A 21,715-nucleotide genomic window follows, 5' to 3' on the forward strand; every position below is an offset into this window, starting at 1 on the left:
GTGCTTCTCAAACAGAAATGTTAAATAATTTAACGTATAGATTAGAATAGTTCTAGATTTCGGTGATTTGATCAAATATAATTTCTCAAGTCTCCACTTTAAATTATAGAGGGCATAATAAATCCTATGGCTTTTTCCTACGGCCGGTATTTCAGAGTACAGGATACGAAAACCCGTAGAATAATTGATTTCTCGTATACCTTATCAATGGTAGAATATTGATATAAATTAATATGAAAATAAAATATGGAAAAAACAAATTGTATATTAATAGGCTTTTATAGATATATGAAAAGTAAAGCCAAAACCTAAACAATTTTAACATAATTTTAAATATCTTTACTTACATTAATAACCATTGAGATTCTATAGTAATCGGTATTAATTATGATTAAGAAAAACACAAGACAATAATAAATTACCGTTAGATTTCGTTTTTACCATATCTGTATTTGTACAATATCCGTTTATACATCTTTCTTATTAAGGGAATAGGCCAGTTGGGGTTACGGATGGGGTACACAAATCCACAAAGTTCCTCGAGAGGAGGAATGGGCGAAAAATTCGAAAGACTCACGTGACGCGTTTTGTTCGCGCTTATACATACTACAAAAAATCAGTCATCTTCGGATTTCATCGTTACGCAGTGTAACCAGCGCGCGACATAACAATCTCTCATTAAAACACACTTTACACAATAATTTTGCGTACGACTTTCGCAAAGTTCCCTTCCTTTCAAGTCGTCTTCGATTCACTACCCAGCCTAATTACAACCATTGGAATTCTCCTTTTGCTTTGTTCTCGTTTTATCGTTACGTCTCTATTTTCTGTAATTTTTAATTTCACAATGATGATTTCCAACCGCATACACATCGTTGGCTAACGCAGAAACCTTTTGATACTTCGATACATTTTTACGTGTCGATTCAAAATATACTTTTTTGCGTCGTACAATATTTGGATGATTCTTGTAACCGTCTGATCTCATTTGCTTCCGATGACTCAAAGTACTTTTTATCTGTAACCGCGCTGATTTATTGTATCTCGAACGAGGGCGAATACGATTATATTTAACGAGGAATCATTGTGTATTGTGATTTATTGTGTACCGATCTGTGATAAACTCTGTGGTTATAATCTGTTCACTTTGCAACATTGATAAAATTACTGACATTCAACTTGTTCGTTTGAAGGAACCGTTATAAATCTCTTTGTATCTCTCTATTTCGATAAACTCTGGAACCGTAGCTTCATCAGCAACATTGATAAAATTACGTACGCCATCAGGTGACGAGGGGTATCGCTGGATATCCCGTCGTGTTCCGTTTTATTGTTTCTCATCCACAAAATGATAACATTATATACTTTCATCTGTAACATTCGATAGAATTATTGACCCGACTGTGCGGCGCATACTTCCATACGACCCATAAGTTATGAATTGCAACTCGTGTGACCGCGCAAACCGGAAGTTTCGTGTCCTCTCGGCCGACAAACGGGAATGGACGATCTAGAGGCGAAAAGTTTGAAACGCACTGACCTAGAAAGTATTCCCGTCACGTAAATACATATCGGTAAAGAACAAACATCGTGTAATAGATTGCATTTAGTTTGGTAGAACGTGGACCGTCGTTAGATCCTTAGATTTGGATTTGTCGCCGTTGGAACTGAAAAGTCTGTGTTTCCCGAAATAGTAAAAAAGTTACGTTTCCACGAATATTGTGTTTTATACGCAGGACGAAAGAGATGAAACGCTCGCGTTTTATTTTTTTGGCTTCCCTTCCCTTCGTCGTCTATCTTTGGTGCGTTTTCCGCCGCCTTGATGTGTACGTCACCTCCATCAGTTAAAGCTTAAGGAATCGATTAATCATTTGAGAGCACTATCGTTAAAAGAAGCGTCTTTCGGTCTGCGTGTGCGAAACTAACAGTTACGAAAGAAACTCCGAGCGCCAGACACCTGCAAACCATAATTTTGTGCGTCGAAGAAAGGTAGCGAGAGAGGAGGTATTGATTTTAATTTCGTTTGATGGCCCAGACGAAACTGTCACGTGACTCGAAGACGCTTCCACGCGAAATGCCTATTACGACTTTTACATACTTACACACGTACTATCGCCAGAGAATAAGTCGAACGTAGTCGACTGTGTAATCGCTAAGATTTATCGTTTTACTCGATTAACCCGTAAAAGTCTACCGCACGCCGTGATTCTAATCCACATGTGCGACAATCAACACTTAACACGTAAGGACATCACATGAAATTCAGTATAGAACGATACACCATCTAATTTACGCTTAAACTACCTGTTAAAGATGCCTTACCCAGCGTCCTGTCTACAACGAACTGTGGTAATCCGACGTTAGATCTGAATGGAACGCGATCAAGTACGAATATCTCGTAGAAAGATGAGCACTTAAGAAGATCTTAATAACCGGAAACGAAGCTCCGTCGAAGCACACAGTTTTTCCCGCGCGTAACTTCGCGCAGAACACCATGGCGTCGTCTCGCTCCGCGACGATTCCTCCTTCCCAAGAAGGAACCGCGGACAGTTTTTACCGGAAGTAGTAACTTTAGAAAAGCATTAATTTCTCGAGAAAGTTAACGAGTCACTGGAGAAAAAGGAACGCAACGTTCGAAGTAACGCGATGAATACTTTTCAGACACGTAGACGAAATCTAGAGCGACTTTAATCCTTACATAGCTTACAATACGTTTAAAGACTAGTTTGAAGCGTGATGATAACGTTATCCCGATTTGAATCGTCAGAGAGAGAGAGAGAGAGAGAGAGAGAGAGAGAGAGAGAGAGAGAGAGAGAGAGAGAGAGAGAGAGAGAGAGAGAGAGAGAGAGAGTCGTCTGTGAAACGTAGCGAGTGTCCATGTAGAACCATGCAAGGATTGAGCAGAATTTTGATGGTAGTTCAAGTTTCATAATTTCAGACGCGCAGGTGTCTATTATTTCCTAGCGTCTTTTTGCAACTGACGTCCGTAGGTCTTGGATGATTATTGTCATCCTTTGGCATCGAGGTGTTCTCCGATCCATAAAAAGCATTAATCGTATTACGCTTGTTTCTCGACATTACACGCTTGCCAAGTGACATCATCGTCGCGATTAACGTCATCGAACCGGCAATACGACATCCGTTACACGAGGATCGAGCACTCGTCGAATCGAATACCGTACTTTACTCGTTCGCTTGCCTTTTTCTCACACGATTTAGGCCGTAATTGAGCAGTATTTTGTATAACTCGTATGAAACAGTGCGGTGGTCTATCGAAGGAAACAAACGAATAAGAAGTATCATCGTGTCGCGTGAGAGTAATTCGTTATCGTCGGAAATTAAGTGTAACAAACGAACCGAAATCGCGATCCCTTTACGATACTAATCGTGTTCAATTTGAAACGCGTCTACCTAGTATAGTAGTAAGATCCTCTAACATTACAATTAGAAAAGAATTGGAAAAGTTGATCAAGTCACGATCGTCCTACTTCAGGGTGATACACCTCTTCCTCCCTCCACCCCTTTCTTTAATATCCGCTAGAATTTTAAGTAATGTAACAACAGTATACAAGTTATATCGAGTCTAGGATTGTTTTATCGTTAGTTAGCGATATAATAATTGGTTTTCTTCGTTTAATACCGTATAAAGTTACCGCGGGAAGAGGATACTCGCGAGTAGAGGATTCGCAGCGACAGGCCGTGTTGAACGTAGAACGAAGTCTACGCCAGCACGGGGTTAGTCCTGTCGGGAAAGTCTGACGGGAAGCAAACTAGAATTCGTTAGCTTAATTGTCGTTAATCGTATCGATCACAGTGATGTAATGCTGAGTTTGATTTCAACCTGCGCGCAGAGGGTGCATGTCCGGTGTTTGTTCCGCGTGAGCATAGACGCGACCCGATGAGATTGTCGTTTGACACTTAGACGTTTAGAACGAGTACATACAACACCGATACGTACGGGAAGAGGTTGTTGCTTGGATGTAATCCCTAACTTTTACTGTTACTTCGTTTCCCCGGGACGTTCGATCGTGGTTCGAAAGCAGACCTACCCGTATGCATTACGTTCTCAATGTCCACCTCCAGAAGGCTCTTTGGTTCACGCATGCTTCTCGACCGTGAAACCCAATCGATTGTCCCGATTACGTGTATCGTACGATGTCGCAAGTACATACATACAATTATATCGACGACGTTACATCTCTACGATTATTTCACACGATTATCCGTGTTTCGTTAAATTACAATTACTGTATGGGATATCTGCTAGGAGACTCGTAGCATACATAATTGGATCAATGATCTCGATTGTCAATTTCGATACGGCATATGTACGCATTCTTATCCTCATATGTATATATGTATATGTATGTATATATATATATAGATTTTTTTTATACTTAAATACCTATATTACATGTATACTTATACGTGTGTGTATATATATATAGTATTTATGTAGGCGATACGGTAGTCACAAAGTTAGGCAGACTTGATTCGTACATGACATCGAAAGGTTGATCTCCCGAATCGTAAAAAATAGTGACAGCATGAAAAAAGTTGTTCACGTTGGCATAAATCTTCTCTCTTGGTAAAAAGCTTAAGTAAATACCGCGAGTTTCTCGATGGTAATTGAAGTTCGAAGCGCCTATTGAGGGAACGAAAAAGGGGGTCGCGCTCAACGGCGAGGCGTGCACGACCTGTATCGATAATTCCTACGAGAATTGAAGCTTTCAGACGATTAGAACGTGCCGTACCCGTTCCAATTGAAGTCGAACCGGTCCGCCTCGTGAAATATCACCGACGACAAAAGTAGCCTTTCCAGCGAGAACGTGAAAAAGAGGAATAAGGGAGCGAGAACGGTCGGCGGGGACCGTAAAATAGATTACGTGCCGAAGATTAGAATATGGCAATAGTAATTGGTAGCGATGATAATAGAAAACGTGCCTACGGCGCGCGTCCTTAGCCACTTAGGAAGGAAGAACCTTTCACCTACGGGTTCAGATGATTGCATTCGTTCAACAGGATTGTCCATGCGATTAACATTGGCCGAGGACTATTCCGTGGAGGGTTCGAGGCCGGTTAATTCCCCGATCAATTGTCGAAATCGTCCTCGCGCCTAATGTACCCTTAAAGAAACGTTTGGATATGTTTGTAGGCCGATCAAATTTTCCGTTCATCGAACAGTCTACCCCCGTTTATACATATTTCTCTCGCCGTTTCGTTTCTACCAGTCCGATCGCGATCATCGTTCGATCCGTACCCTTTGAAATCATTCCACGGGCATACAATGAGTTTCGAGGTTTTTCAGAGAGCAACAGCAAATCGATAACCGAGCGCTCGCGAGTGAGTTCGCAAGTCGAGTTTTTTTTCAGGAGAATCGTTGTTCTAAACGATGAACAGCGGAATTTAGAGGTAATCGATAGAGATGAAGTACTAGTCGGGTTAGATCGGAGGTAATCTGCGGGCGTCCTTATAATAGAACTCTATGTTTAACGTGGAATCGGTTATATATAACTCCTTCTGGTTTTCCATTCCGTTTCAAAACGATTCTCCGTATATCGCTGGGAGAAGGTCATCGTCCAAGATAATAATTACTCGCAGGGACTTCAACAGACTTTAACCTTTATCGTAGACGAGATCGAATGGTCCATACTTTTGTCATTTATTGCTCTGCGAGGTTTTGCTCGAGTGTGTCAAACGTAAAATCGAAATGCGTATCGCGTGCCATCGTCTCTCGGGCTGAAAAACGGAACCGTGATCGTACGAACGTAGCATTTGCTCGATTGAGACTGTAAATTGTAATTACAGAAAATGTTTGTTCGCGTATGCGATAGTAGAGTTTTGGTTACCCGCAAAACGATGCTCGGGTGGATAATGTTCGCCAACGAGGCTCGACACGCTTGTTGTATAAAACTCATCACGATAAAGGTTACATCTGTTCGCATTTAGGATTTGGTCTGCGAAATCATCGATTTCTAGGTACCATTAATACATGCTTAGGTATGATTACTTCGTACTAGAATTATCTCGTAAAAGTATCGCATCGCGCACGCGACTTCATAATGCCTTTGTCACACACATATCTTCTCATATAGGTCTATCGTACGATTTATATTTTCCACGATATATAGTGTAATCTCTGCTTTTAGCTCGGGCGGGATAAGCGCAATACTTTCGGACAATTTATATCGTCCACACGTTTTCTCACATTTCGATTCTTTCGCTTCTTTTTTTTTTTTTTTTTTTGTTTTTAACGACGAGCGTTATATATTCTCTATTTAGAATAACCTTTCCAACTTATCGCAGCAATTATTGCCATTCCTGTTTAAGCGAAAGAACGAAACGTTCGAGTCGCAACGTTAACATCTCAGGGGCCACTGCGAACATTTGATTAAAAACGCAGTCGAATCGAAATATTCATCGAATTTATCGTACAGTCTATATCGTCGATTGGACATGTTGAAACGATACGAAAAATTTCGCAGAATATTCATAATGTCTCCTGTGGAGAAGCAGGAACGTGGAGAAAGTGAGGAAGTTGAATTTATTTGACGTATTTGCAGTGGCCCTTGCGATCTTTTTTGTTTTCCTTCTTTTCTTTTTGCTCGAAATTCTTGTTTCGGGAATTTCGTATATTAAATTCGCGAGTTAAGAGAATCTCAGATGTCAGTCTACGAGCTACAAAAATTGCCTGACTTCTAAACACCGAGTATTTTGTTTCAATTGCCATTCGTGTTGTCCGTAAGGTTGTTCTGGTGACCACTTACCGATTGCTCTTCGTGTTCGACTCGACCAGCGAGCCTTTTAACGATTGTCTACCGTTAAATAATTAAAGCGTCGTGGAAGTCGTTTCGATCCTCGAATTGCATCGCTGCGCGTTTCCTTCCCGAATCGTCATCGAATTTTCCACACCGAATCGTTCAGAAAAATTTCCCGTAATCCCGTTTCTCATCGATCGACATCTTTTTTCTCAATCCGAATCGAGACGACTACCCGACGGAAAAAATACCTAACGACATTGTATTTACTTGGTGAACATGCACGTGTATTTGTTTCACCCAGTGCAAATCGGTTCGCACGTTAGCCACGAGACACGATCGAATCGTAAAAGTCTGGATCAACCAGAGCACGCGTCCCCGTGCCGGATCTCGATCGTCTCTCGTTCGTCTCCGTCGATCCTCAATTTGCGGGAAAAATGGACCCTCGTCGTCTCTTTAAGACGTGGCATCTTCGTTCTCCTACCCCACTTTGTGCATCGTTTTCTTATAATTCATGAAAAAAATATAATCTCTCTTATGTTGCTCTTTTTTTTTTCGTCGTATTTTCTTTTTCGTTTCATAGGATTGCCCTTTGTGGAACAGGTTTGCACCTTTATTGCTAGTACCTTCGTGGACGTTTGCGAATGAACTCAAGGAAACTGAATTTCTGTCATCTTGAAAACGAAATATTCCGGTATCACGACATTTACGGCTCAGTTGATCTCTTGTCGCGCAATTAATCATTTGTAATTTACTATCTCCACGAAAGGTGACAACGAAGAAAAGAAACTGAAAGAAACTGGTTAAAGGTACATCACTGGTTTACATGTCTATTAGGAGCTGTAGGAATAGCTGCTCCAACGATAAATCATCGATCGGAGCGATCAGAGTTTGATTGTCTTTCAGCTTAGCATCGCGAGGCCGCGATAAACGAACGAAACGCAGAATTTAAACGGTAAAAAAAAAAAACCCAGTCGTGAAAGTTCGTCCGTTGCCGATAAGCTTTCGTTAGATGCGTTTAGCCAGACAATAATGGAGACAACAGCTACCATCCGTGAGTAGCAAGCTATTTAGTACGCTATTTTCATTTCGCGTCGTTCATCATCCAACTCACAGAACTTCGATTAATGAACACGTTTCTGTCCTCCATTGCTGTTTGGCTTCCACGTTAGGCCCTTTGTTCGTTGCTCGACGAACTTCCACGACTGACCACACACCGACAGCTTCAGTCAAAACTGTGGCGCAACTGCGATTCTGTTGCCCACCAAATAGCGATAATGTAAAAAATAAAACGAACAAGCTATTAAAAAGTAAGGAAGAAACGAATAAACGAATCGAACGTGGAAAGTGGAACGGTCGGAGAAGTTGTTCGAAAGGAGAGCGACCGGTTCCATCAGGAGATGATCTTGACGACGGATTCGTCCTCGTCCTTGAGCAGAATGCTCAGCCTGAGGTCGAGTTCACCGGCCTCGAGGGCCCATTTTTCCCTAAACCATCATGGGGAGTCCGCGGTATGGGTGCCAAGCGTATGAATCGGGAACAAGGGATACCAATCGACGGTCAACTGTGCCAGCGGAAGAAGATCCAGGCTCACTTCAGCCCCGCCTAGCCCCTGGTTACTCTCGAACGCCTGTTTCTTCTCCCACAGCATCACCAGCAGATTCCGCCCGAGGACATCGCAGCTGCTGTACTTGATGGTCTGACGGTATTGCGGGTTCCTCGAGTGCCGTATCACGCGCGTCTTACGTTTCTGCAGCCATCTGTCGCCGTCTCGAAGGTACGTCTTCACGTAGGTGTCTGCGTTACCGTAAAGGGTTCTGTTAATCGTCGACGCTCGGTTTTACACGGCCGAGAGAGTGTCTTTGACAATAACGGTTACAATCGCTCCGGTTACTTTCGAGTAGATTAGTTGAACAAGTAATAAATCACCTGGTTCCTCTCTTTCTCCGGGACAAATGTCTCTGGCACAGATAACTTCGACTTCGAGCGTCCCCTTGCTCAGGCAGAACCCGAGTTTCACCTCTCCGTTCTGAGCCCCTAGAAACGACCAAAGATCCTTGCAATTCGCCTAAGATTTCTCGCGAAGGAAGTTTCCCAACCGCGTCTCGATACGAACAAATATCGACGATAGATTTTTCCAAGATTAGACTCGTTAATATTGACGATGAACGTTTGGGAAACTTCTCTTGCCGGGGAAACCTTTCTCGGATAATTCCTATGGTTTCTTCTTCGTCTACGAGAATTGTTCTATTAATAAAACTGAACAGAAAGAACGACCGTAAGACCGTATGATATGTAAAACTGAAATTTTCCACGGATCTCATTCGGATTGGATGAATTTTTAAATCCTTTACCAGCTATCATTTTGAATCCCTTTGGTGGCACCTGTCCGCGGCCCAGCTTCGCGTCAACGCCATTTTCGTTTCTCGTTGGCTGACTAAAAGTGAAAGAGAACAGAATTGCCAGTCGGGATTAATATCGTATACGTGAAACGAAACAAAAGTTGGAAGAGTGTACGTTAAAATACAATAGATCTACGGAATACGAAGCCGAGGTACCAGAGCACCGGAAGCCTAAAAATTAGAATACAGACGACCGAGGGGGATGAAGTTTACTTTATAAAACAAAGAGTATGTCTCGATGCGATGAAAAAAAATTTCTTTTTCCAGAAAGAGACACATTTCTCTTGCGCGTCCGTGCCGAAAATTGATGTTGTTACAACGAAAGCTCAAATAAATCCATGGATCGAAGTAATCGACTGGAATTTGCAGTTCGCGTTAGACTGTTATACGTATTTTGTGTCATTTATGACGGTCGTTAACTTCGACGAGCATGTCGCGTTAAATTTATGTTGCCGGCTTTAACGACAGATTTACGATATTATTTGAAGCTCGAAAAACTTTTTATGAGGATGCTATACTATAACGCAGTCTTAAAATCAATAAACTGAAAAATTCCACCAAGTTTTTCACTTTTATTTACGAGCACGCGATTTTGAAACTTAATACGTGCATTTAGACGGTGCGCAATTGCATCGCCTCGTGAAATTTATAGGAGACAGATTGCGTTTGCGACTCTCTTAACTTTTAACATTTGCATCGGCATTACTGATACCACGATTAAAATACACGAGAGAATATTGATAAACCTCGATTATTTTAATCAAATTCCGCTGTTATTCTTTACATTAAACAAATACCAAAATAAATATTTACATTACGCGAAATATAAAATACTGTTACGATATCTTGAATAATATTTAATTCCAAACACCATTTCAAATTACTTTTTCTTGATAAAGAAAAAAGAAAAAAGGAAGCACATACACTGCAATAAATCGAGGGATGATAATTTTTATTCATATATTCCTTTGTGTTCAATGTTGCTTACCTCCACTTGTCCTCCTCGTCTGATTCACTGTTGCGATCATAAAACCTCTCCGGAATATTCATGATGCTCTCTTTGCGCTCACCCCGCCCTGTGAGTTAGAGAAACATATTTCCTTTCTGTGACTAGTATATTCCACGATTACCCGCCCAGCAACCTGCGTGCCGTATGATTTACCATTTCCGCAGCAGTAACACGCTCATCTTCCTCTTTCTTTGTTATCTCGCGAACGAGGAAAAAAGTTATTTCCCACCACTCGCCACTCTTTGCCCGTGAATATACGCGATGTCACACAGATTGCTGACGAATCGTTACTGAAAATCCATATTCTTCTCTTTTTTTTTTTTTTTTTCTTTACCTACTGAACTTTTTGGCTGTCTACTTAGGGGTTCATACAAAGCCTTACGTTTCCACAATTATTAACGAAGCTCCATTTGTGCGTAAAAGTGTTCGAGTTTGCAAAGCATTTGTACGATGTTCGTCAGATGTCGAGTAAAAGTGTACCTTTTTGTTTGTTTCGTCGATCGTTTGTCGAGTCGACTGAAGTTTTTGTGCTTGCGATAATGCTACTATGTTGGATCACGTGAAAAGGCATTCCGGGATGAGAATTTCTGTTTTCATGAGAACAGTGACGAGGCATTCTCAAATGGAGATTTTTATTCTCGTGAAAGCTATGTAAAGTGGTCTTAACCAGGTGTTTCTTTTACGTGTGTGTTTGCTCGGATCCAACACTGTTGATAACTACGCAAGTAAACTGCAATTTGAAAAAAAAAAGTTACATTCCCATGGCTCGCACACAGATAAAAATAGAAAGTTGAAAAGAAAAACATTCGAAAGATTCCAAGTACGGTGCTACTATAATAATTATAAACGTACACTGTGCAGGATAAATGATGCGGAGGACTACAGATTCGTTCGCTTCAACATCAAGACCAATAGAAATAATCAGCAATTAAAACGTGTCTAATAATACACCGTTTAATTCCGTAAATACATTTTAAAGTGAACAATCTCTACAGTAAACCATTGTACACTTAAAGAGAACAGTAACAGGAAGATTGATATAGGAGGAAAGCGTCGATAAGAGCATCGATAAAGTATCGATAGGTTCAAAGGTGGAGCGATGAACCACAGTGAAACCTACTTACGTTTCTCTTAGCTACGTGTTGCAAAACTCTAGCTAAGAATGGAACTTCAACTGTAGCAATTTCTTCAACCCCTACAAATATTACTGCTAGTACGAGGTTCACATCGCTATTACTGGCTACTATCTACCGGGTCTACAGAACCTATCAATTCTACTTGGTACACAGTTAATCAGTGTGATGATAGGTTACAAACAGGTAATTATTTCGGTGTTGATCTTTCGATTCAGCAACGTTAATCACGTACAATTAACTTGGACACAGCTCATCGTCTTCTGTTGATTCTATTATTGATTAAAGTTACTGTATCTTACAATTCTGTTATCGTCAAATGATCTTTAAGAACTAAAATTATTATAAAAACCGTGTTCTCCTTTTTCTTTTTTAATTAGATCGTCTTAGACGCGCAAGAATTAACTCGAGTTTCGTAGCCAAGGGACAATAACGTTCCCTTAGATATCCGTGAGCCACGTCAGAAATCTGCCATCAAGCATGTTTGGTACGAATACCGATAGTTTGGTCGGAATCTATCGGCAGATTATGGCGGGATTGAAATTAATGGGTCAATTTGCGGCACGTTTGATCGTCAAAGCAATAATCCTGGTGATGCGCCTCTTTCTATTTAATTGAGAGAATTTAATTGACAATCGGAATTCCTTTACACTTTATCGTTGACCAAACCAAAAGCGTAGCGGGAGCATCACCGATGAAACAATGGTTTCGTATCCGTGCATAAATAATATTTAAACGCAAAATCTCTATTCTTCAGTTACACGAACGATGCGAAAAAGTTTCGCATCGGTTTCGTTCGTAATATCACCTGTACGATCGTTACCAGACGAGAGAAAGTAGCACAGGTCGACTATAAGTCAGACACGAACGCGGAGCGCTTCTCGTCAGCTGTTCTACCGCGGTGTCCGAGTGTGTGCGATCTTTTATTTCACTTCCTTCTACTTATTCTACACTGAACGATGTTTACCATTTGTACGTGAACGCTTGTCGTCGTATTTTATTAAGGATCAAGCAAATTTCCGTTCTCAAAGTGCACTCAACGATATCCCAGCGTCAGGTTACCTTACCTAAGATCATGATTGCAGATATAGCAACGAGTGGTTAGCGATTAAATATACTTTACCGCTACTAATACAATACCAAGCGAGTAGTTTAATCTACAAAAGCAGTACTAACTCGGGCAGACAGGGAATCAGCGCGAAAGTGGGGAAACGGGAGAACAGCTTGCCACGGAAACACCTCGAAAGAACAGACTTACATTTAGACCAACGTGTCAAGGTACCAGAGTAGTTCCTTTCCCGCTTTCTTTTTTCTCAATTAATCGTACTAAATAAAAATCGCCCCCGTTAACGGACAATCTCGCCGTTCGGCTAACGAAACGTGAAAAAAGAAAAACAGACGAGACACGTTGAAACTCTACGAGATTCTTCCTCGAGCCACGAAAAGAAATAAATTCGACAGACAACTCGCCGGTTATCAAAGGACAACTAGAATAGAGAAAAGCAAACGTAAAAGCGGAGCGAAAATATCGACTCCCGTACAGTCTGAATAAGTAATCAGACACGGCAAACACCGTTTTGCAAATAGTCAAACAGATAGTCCTGTTGGCGGGAGGTGGAAAGAAAGTTACAGACAGACGAAGCGAGCTCTTTCGAACGATTGGTCAGACCGAGAAAAATCAGAAATAGAATGAAAGTAAGAGAGAGCGAGAGAGGCAGTCAAAGAGACAGAGATAAAGAGAGGAAGAGAGTCAGGTAGATGGAGAAGAAGAGAAGGAGAAAGAAATAGAGATAGAGATAGAGATAGAGAGAGAGAGAGAAAATGTATCTTACCGGAAGCCCGTGACGGTGGTCCACAGTGTCCTGTGGTTATTTATCGAGGTGGTATGGAGTGCGGCAGTGGGAAGGAGGCCGAGTTACCGGTCCTCGGAGATACAGGCTCGCACTGCCACACAGTAACCGTTGGGACTACGCACGCTGTTGTCGTTGATCGATGATGGTTGTGGTTGGTCGGTCGATCGAGCCCACGATTCGTCGTCGATCGGGGTCAGTCGGGATGGTGACGATGGCCGGGCGGCGTTTCGACCGAGCGAACCGAGCATTTTGATCGACCGTGTGTACGCATGTCAGTGATTAGCCGGACGGTGCCGACCGAGAAAGGAGATCAAGAAATATCAACAAGTGTGACAAACAATTGGCGGTGGGACACACTCGCGCGGCTATTTTCTTCGAGTTCAGCGGTTCATGAGAGAAGAGACGAACACACTCAATAATAGTGGAGAGACACGATCAGCGCATATAGCTATATATATGTTTTGGCACTTGGCGTATTCACGATGTCAGACGTGAACGAGGAACCAGGCCTGGCGGGGGGACTCTCTCACGGGTCTTCGAATGTTTTTATTTCTATTTCTTTCGACAAAAGGCGAGAAAGAGCGCGGCTGGAGAAAAAGGCTGGGTATAGGAACGTTGGGAGATCGAGAGCCGCAGAGTTCTTGTCCTCCTCCGTCCGCTCTCGATCTCCGCCGTTCGCGCGACCCTGCTTCTTCTTCTTCTTCACGCTCAGCTATGCGAATCCACGCGACACTTTTTTCAATCCCCGGTTGGTGATCGCGTTGTTTCGCAATCATTCGTTGCGCGATCTCGAAAGGGGGGTGGGAAGAAGGGTCGTTGGTTGTGGTCCCAGGCCGGCGCAAGGCGGAACGAGTACTCAGCGACAGGCAAACAGCGGCGCAACAGCGATCGCACAGAGATGAGCACAGAGCACAGATCATTGCGACGAAGTGAACTTGTTGGAAATGCCAGCTTCTCCAATGAATAGATATAGACAGACAGACAGAGACAGGATGACGCGATCGTGTACCGTTGTCCGTACGCGGTGCAACGTGCCCGGCTCCCGTTCTAGACGATCGCACTTTCCATGGGTTCTCGACGAGCGATGGAGCGAGTTCTCGTTCCGAACGATTAAACCCGCTAACCGGCGACGGGAAACTTTTGGCTCGCCACGCAACACGTCACAGACTTATCCTTCGACGTCCAAATTACGTACGTACGTACTACAGACGTGCATCCGGGGGAGGGGAACGTTCCTCACGCTTCTTACTTTCGCCACGTTAAGACACACGTTCATCAGCGGCAAAGGACACCGGAGATAGTTGACTAATGAGGTTAGTTGACTAGTTTCCCAATCGCTATAACTACTGCTGTATTGCTACCGCGGCCATAATAGGAAGATTGATTGGCCTGCTATTTAATATCGCTCTATGCTGCTTCAATATGGCCGTCGAACATGGACTATATAGCGTCGCAGTTGAAAGTAGCTAGTCAACGAACCTGATTACAGCGATTAGCTTCGTTACCTCCCGTACGGTGTTAACAACGAAAGCGTGAAACGGTAAGAACTCGTCCGATCGGCAAGTAGTCGTAAGTTCGGATCAAACGTAATGGAAAATTAGTGAACGTCTCGATTAAAGCAAAAGTAAACCATGTCTGGGTTGAAATTATAAGAGAGATCTCTGACACCAGTGCTATCGATCCGATCGATCGTTGTATCGTGTCGTCTCTGGTGCGTGTGTCAACGTAAACGGAACCGAGGGAAAGTAAGAGAGCAAACAACGTCGATAGAAGCGAGAGATCCATCGTACTGGTACTTTTTTTGCTCGAGATTACATTACATCGGATTGTCACCGTTAATCAGTTAATCGTTTATGATTCTGTTCGATTATCTCAGTGTGATCCAAGCGTGAAAGAACGCAAGGCTCCCTTCCAGGCCGATCCGTTTCCGGTTCGATTGATTTTAGGGCTGCGAACGAGACTCCACGGGGGGTGGGGCTGTGCTAACTTGGACGAGAGAATTGCTGGGATACCTGTTCGCTCGGTCAAATCGCGCGAGATCGATGGGACGTGATTGTACGAAGACACACGGAAAAAGAGGGAAGTAGAGAAACAAACACAGACACGCGAATTAAAACAGAGTGAGACAGAGGATGTGACCATGGTGTCGCACAGAGAACACATACAGGTGGTTAAGATAATATAGGCTCGTGAATGATGGTGTATGAGAGAGAGAGAGAGAGAGAATGCACAAAAATGTACACAAAATGATACGGACTTACACGTATGCGTCTAAAAGAACGAAGACCAACATCCAATCCGGTTGCCTCTCTTACTCGATCGCTTCGTTGATTAATTTCGACTGGATCGCGTTCGCGAGGTGCTTTAACGAGGGATATTTTTGAAAAATCCACAGAGAAACTTGGCGATATCGCGCGAAATAAATTTCTGGGGTTAAGATCTGATTTTCGTTCGGCTCCGGGCGTAATGAAAAGCGGCAGCCGTAGCAACGATTCCACGGAATCCAATAATCACGCGATTCGAGACGCACCGGGGCACCCACGGTGTTCCGCGAATCGGATCAACCCGTTCGATAATCATTCCAGCCCGTATAATTCGGTTTACCTTGCCCTGAGCCTCGCGCAGCTTCCTATACATGTACGTCCGTTGTACAGACATTTATTCGCATGCGTACGATACGCACGTCGCCGGCCGACGAGGAGGATACGACCTGCTGATGGGCTGGTGGACGAGGCTTGGATCGAACGGTGACGATCGATCCAGCCAACGATCGAGAACGGTGGCGGTGAGAAAATAAGTGAACAGAGAGAAAGAACGTCAGACAGACACAGAGACAAAGAAAGACAGAGAGAGAGAGAGAGAGAGAGAGAGAGAGAGAGGTCGAGTGAAAGAGATAAAAAGAGAGTGTGCGCACGTGAGAGAGAAAGAGAGATACAGAGAAAAGTGAGACAGAAAGTATAAAGAATAAATAGAAATAAATCGACGAGCGCGTGAAAGACAGTCAGACAGATAGACGGACAGACAGGCAAACAATAGCACGAATGGATGAACGGACTGACGGACGGACGAACGAATGGTCAGGCGAAAATGATGGCCAAGAGAGAAGCGACGTAACCATACTCACGGGTCTCGCGTCTTTTATCTGTCGAGAGACTCATCGTCCTGCCCAGCTCTCTCTTGGCCGCTTTCAACGAACGTAGACCTTCTAGAATTTCTTCCGGATCCCTCATCGGTCTGTTGAACGAGCTTCGTCTTCGGTCCCGATTGTAGTGCACTATCGGCGCGTTGTCAGCCTCGCCCATGCTACCACCTACAAAATGGAACGTCGTTAATGTACATTTGTTCGATGCCTATTTGAAAACATTCTGGACTATTAAAGAATTAAAATCTGGAGTATCGATTTAACGAATCCTTAAAGAATGCGGGAGTATCGTTCTTTAAAGTCGTACGACACTCGAGAAATTGATTAAATTCGTTTAAAGGAATTTTCTTCTGCTTTCTGGGCAAAATATAAAAAGTAATTCTCAGATTGTGAAATATCGCAGGGAGAAATGAGTTAGGAAAGTCGGGGGATGATTTTGCGATAGGAGGAACTGCGAAATAGAATCTGTCCGTTTGAGGACAAGGACGTGAACGGAGAGAAGCGTCGCGATGACCTAAAATCTCTACGATAGTATCTCATCTGAGTGTAAGTCGTGATTTCCAACCTTGGCCCAGTTTTTACAGCATGTTACGCGAACGTTAAACTAGCAACGATTCAAGTCTCAATCTCTCAATGGTGGTTAATATTCGCTTGCGACTCAAGAACAGATAAAAAGATTCTATTGGGGATTTTAGTTTCGAACGTAATTGGCAACGTTTCCTTTAATTTACTTGAAATAAATGGAAGAGACTCGGTTATTCGCGATGGAAATATTTTTTAAGGTGACGATGTATGGAATATAAATTTCGAATATCGGTGCGCAGCGTTTCCCCTTACGAAATACAGAGAAATAAAAATAAATTCACTTTCCATATTTTATAGAGATGTAACGAGAACTTTTTTTTTTTTATACGGATAGGGAGAAATTGAAATGTCAACGAGTATTCAGCAGAATTTTAGTGAGAACTGTCGAGAAATAATGGTCCCTCCTCGAACCTTTGAATTACAACGTCCTCGCGCTTTTTATTTCCAGTTTCCCGGATATCTGCGCTTTTATTATCTACTTGCCTTTCACACGCGCCTGTTCCCCGATAATAAAAATAGACGTAGAGAAATTTCAATAACTCACGACTTCTCTACTTTCACGACACGACAAGACAATACCCACGTAATGGTAACCGCTTCAATATTTCACGTTCACGGTATTAACAAGTAACAATATATCCACAAATTGATAAACTCAAAATTTGCATCTGACACACAACACGTGGAAGAATAATAAAAAAAAATTAAAACACATATCGATCGTATATAATCTCTCTAAGACCGATCGCAAGAGAAACGGTACGATTACACGCGCGCCGTTTGCTTCGCGTAATTCTCCACCAAGAAACGGATCGATGCTAATGCAAACACGGCGATCATTTAAATCGCGAATGGATCTCGAGCAGGTTAACGAGTCGAGTCGTTCACTTACGTTTACTGTCGGTACCGCCTTGGCTCTGGAAGCTGCTCCTCCGGCTTCCGGGCAAGGATCTACTGTAATCTCTGTTAAGTTCGTACGGTTCCACCTCGAGCTGTTCGGATTGGCTGGAGCCCCTCCTCGAATTTGCATGCCAAGCGTGGTCCGGGTGCAGGAAGCCCAGCTCAGGGCTTCCGCTGTCGCTCTGTGTATCGTCGCTGTAACTTCTTTCCGTTTTCCGTAGTAGCCTTTGCGCGATCTCCATCGAAAGAGAGCCACGCGGAGAACAATAGGGCGATTTGCACGTGCGAAGCCCGCGAGGATCCTCCAATCGGTACCTGAGAAACGATTTTCTTCCTTAATTTCCCATTCGCGCTAGTTTAACCCTTTCGTCTCAATTGGTAGTAACGTTCACACCCATCGTGTATGCTAACGATACGTGTCCTGTGATACGCGTTACTGCGACCGCCACTGGGAATCCAAAGAGAATATGGAATTAAGTGGCTCCGAGATCGTTAGAATTCAAGATTTATTGGATTATATTTGCATCACGGAGATAAAAGCTTAAAGGCACAGTCTTGTAACTTCATAAGATCGTCCAGTTTTGTCAACTAGTTCTGTAGTTTGAAATATCTCGCGAGACAGACTCTTTTTTAATTAAAGTATCGTATCCTCTCCTCTCCAGTGGCGAGACTTATAATCGCCGCGCAACAGAAACGAAACGAATAGAGATTCGTATTAAAATGATTTTCTCTCATTCTCATTCGCAGATCGTAACGTTGAAATTCTTACCAGACTTCCCTGTCGGTCTCGAGGGCGCGCTGCACGTCGACGGTACACTCGCCGAGGAAAACGTTGTCGCCATCGGGACAGAAATCCCAGAGGGTCACTTCTATTACGCGCTTCATTAAGCTCTCCCCGTCGACGCCTGAGAAGACTAACGTCGCATTCCAAATCGGCTTTTGGCTCGGCTCCGCGACCATGGTCTTCAGGGTGGTTTGGTCGGCGCTGGAATGCACACGAGCGTGGGACCCTCGGAATACGTACGTGTAGCCGCGCGATAAGAGCCACGAGGATTCCGATAGAGTCGTAAATTACTTGGACCCGGGATGGAATTTAATTAGCCCTCGATATATATATGCCGGCGGAATAATTCAGAAATGTACACGCGAAACGCGGAGTTGACGATCTCCGGTTTAATCGCTTCGAACACGGCCCCGTGTGCGGGGGTTGAAATAGCCAGGCGATGGAATACGTTTTCGACGGGAATTCTTACCAAATCGGCAGGAGAGCCAATTTAGCGTACGCTTCCGGCAGAGTGCCGTATCCCGTGTCTTCTCTCGCGCACAGATCGTCTGCCATGAACACGGAAACGATCAGCTCCTTCCGATCGGCCTCGTACGACACTTGAATCTGCACGCCGCCGGTCACCTGCTTCTCTTTCGCGATTTGCTCCTAGAATAGAGGAGAGAACAGCTGTAAGGCACGTAGAAGGCTTCCAACGCCTTGTAATCGATAAGACTAATGACGAGTGTACGAATGAACAGAGACGTGTGATCGCAGCTTCCGTGAGATCGAGGCTATGATTTCGTGGCCAATGAGAACAGAGATACATCGACGGGAGGTACTCGTTGGAAGATCGAACGTCTATGTTCCACACGTAACTCCTGCGCGAGTGTCAGAAAGCGGACGCATTCCGTTCATGCAGAAGCGGTTCGCGAAGGGACGTTCCACGGTTTTGGGGCGAGAAATGAGCAACAGCGAGCAAACAGTGTGTGACAGACCGGGATTGCAGAGCGTTGCGATCGTGTCAGGAGCAGGGTCTACGCGTGGGCCGCCGTTTCTGCTCGACGACTATGGCTACGGGAGCAGCACGACAGCGGGGGTGTCAGTGATGAACAACTCGGGGTTAACAATCGCACGCGATTCTCCTTTACCTTTCATCCACCTTTCGATTTACATTTAACGAGAACGTTTCGTGCGTTACACATGGTGAAAAAAAGTCGATGCGCAACTTTGGCGATGAAAGAATCCCTCGCGTTCTTAAAGAATGTATTCAGGATACGAAAGTAATTCCTTTGGTGGAGATTTTACGGCGCAAAGCGTGTCTCCACGGTGCGACCAGTGGAATAACTTCAGACGTCCCCGCGGAGGGTAAATAATTTAAAGTTCTTAAATGGAATTGCTAGTAAACCCGCGCCCGTGTCTGATGCTCTCGCTAATCCATGGTAATTCTGGTTGAAAAATAACTCCGAACGTGACGCAAAGTCAGATGTTACAGCGGAAAGGGCACGGGTGGGAGATTAATTCGTGCAAATGAAACGCGAGGAAAAAGTGGGATGCACGAGTGTAGAAGGATCGGGCTGCTAAGGGAAATAGTCCGTCGATGGTCGGACGCACTTTATACTTTGCAGAATAATTAGTTGAAACTAACTCGCCGCGTAAATCCCTACCGTATCTCGTGCGTTTTTAAATCGACGACGAGCTTATCTCAAAAGGAGCGACAAATTTAATTTTTCAAATTGTAATAATCGAAGAAGAATCATTGAATAGATCGTAAAACAAAAAACCAATTCTTGGTTACAAATCAATTCTTGCAACACTGCGAGCATACTCGACAAAACAGATATCCTGAATACATGAAGAATCCACTCTAAAACGTCTCAAATACTTGTTATCAGAGAATCACAGTGAAAATGTCGGTAAAATGATCGTTGTGCATCACTGACGTGTACGATACAGCCAAGAAAAAGGTTCGTTTCCTTTCGTCGCAACGATTGGGCATCGACTCGCGTCTCTCCTTTCCTCTTCGGTTCCACTGGTCGTCGACGAAGTCTCCTCTTCGTCCTCCTATCGTCCACCCGGACCATTTCCACTTGATGGCAGGCGTCGCAGATCCCTCTGCCCTTTTCTTCGCGCACGTACCGTTTTCCCGGACTGTACTTTTGCTTTTAACGCTGTCAAATATCTACGGAAGCGAGGTATGCGTGTGGTCGCGGCGCTTTTTCGGCCTTAAAGTATCCATCGGTACGTGGTAGAGCGGAAAAACGTTCAGGAATTTTGCTCGTTCACCGTTTTCCGATCGCTCGACTATCGCGTCGGATAGCGTCGGCGGGGGTCGATTTTCATGCCTCTTCCGGGTCGCCTCTTTAAACGAGCAACGCGTTCAAAGGCTCGCGACGACGAACGGATACCGAACGCTCTTTAAAGCCGAACCAGAGTCGCTAGAGAAGCGTGGCATTGGTTTTGTATGTGCAACGATGTCAGGCTACGATTCCTTTCGCATACGCTTTCCCTTTTCGCGCCCCTCTGTAGCTGCAATCGTGTTCACTCGATCCTGATTCGCCACGGGAACCGTATAAGATAATAATTTGCAAACATTTCACGTAACTATTAGCGTTAGAGAGCGTAATGATCGATAAATCGGTACGACTGCCATTCGTGTATGTCTACTTATACGTTCGAGGGAATCTTTTCGTTTCTAGGTCGGACGATCTTTTCGTAAAACACGCGTTACCAACATTTTCACCGTTATGAGGCTTTCGATGAACCATACGAGTCTGTTCGCGATCCGATGTCTCGTTTAAATTCAATGGAGTCCATTCGATTTGCTCGGCGGCGCGATTTATTTATTTGTTAGTTAATTTCGTCCGCATTCGTAATTAACTCGAATCCCGCGAATCAATTTAGTATACACGACACCGCAGTCCCGTCGTTCCTAGGTGTTCATTTATTTGGATTGATAAGGGCCGTCAATTCAGTCCGGGCCGCTAATAAATCTCATTCGAGCGTGACCGTTTGTAACGCACAGATGAATTTTATATGAAAATCACACATCGCAGAGTGAATGGAACGACATTTCGGTGCTCCAATTAATTGAAGATTAGGCGTTCGATTGTTACTCGACAATTACGCGCACCGCGCACGGTAATCGGTAGCTTAGAGATTAATCGTAG

The 21,715-nt window shown here is 43.7% G+C and overlaps 1 protein-coding gene across 7 annotated transcripts in view; it reads right to left on the reverse strand.

Annotated features, from left to right (window-relative positions):
- Window positions 1-8,108: 8,108 nt before the first annotated feature.
- The window catches only part of Fife (regulating synaptic membrane exocytosis protein fife), a 108,339-nt gene continuing 94,732 nt past the window's right edge, over window positions 8,109-21,715 (reverse strand). For 4 of the 7 annotated variants that reach the window (XM_076895671.1, XM_076895670.1, XM_076895667.1 and 1 more), the window contains exons 16-23: window positions 19,036-19,214; window positions 18,552-18,767; window positions 17,775-18,097; window positions 16,280-16,465; window positions 10,149-10,236; window positions 9,113-9,195; window positions 8,688-8,795; window positions 8,109-8,555 (exon numbers count right to left, since the gene is read on the reverse strand). In XM_076895671.1, the coding sequence (XP_076751786.1) occupies window positions 8,254-8,555; window positions 8,688-8,795; window positions 9,113-9,195; window positions 10,149-10,236; window positions 16,280-16,465; window positions 17,775-18,097; window positions 18,552-18,767; window positions 19,036-19,214 (1,485 nt within the window). In that variant the 3' untranslated portion in view covers window positions 8,109-8,253. Of the gene's footprint in view, window positions 8,556-8,687; window positions 8,796-9,112; window positions 9,196-10,148; window positions 10,237-10,266; window positions 10,460-13,134; window positions 13,279-16,279; window positions 16,466-17,774; window positions 18,098-18,551; window positions 18,768-19,035; window positions 19,215-21,715 lie in introns of those variants that run through there. The other 3 variants (XR_013101862.1, XM_076895672.1, XR_013101863.1) reach the window with 3 other exon arrangements.

The sequence above is a fragment of the Xylocopa sonorina genome, chromosome 5 (genome assembly GCF_050948175.1).
Source record: "Xylocopa sonorina isolate GNS202 chromosome 5, iyXylSono1_principal, whole genome shotgun sequence".
Classification (NCBI taxonomy): domain Eukaryota; kingdom Metazoa; phylum Arthropoda; class Insecta; order Hymenoptera; family Apidae; genus Xylocopa; species Xylocopa sonorina.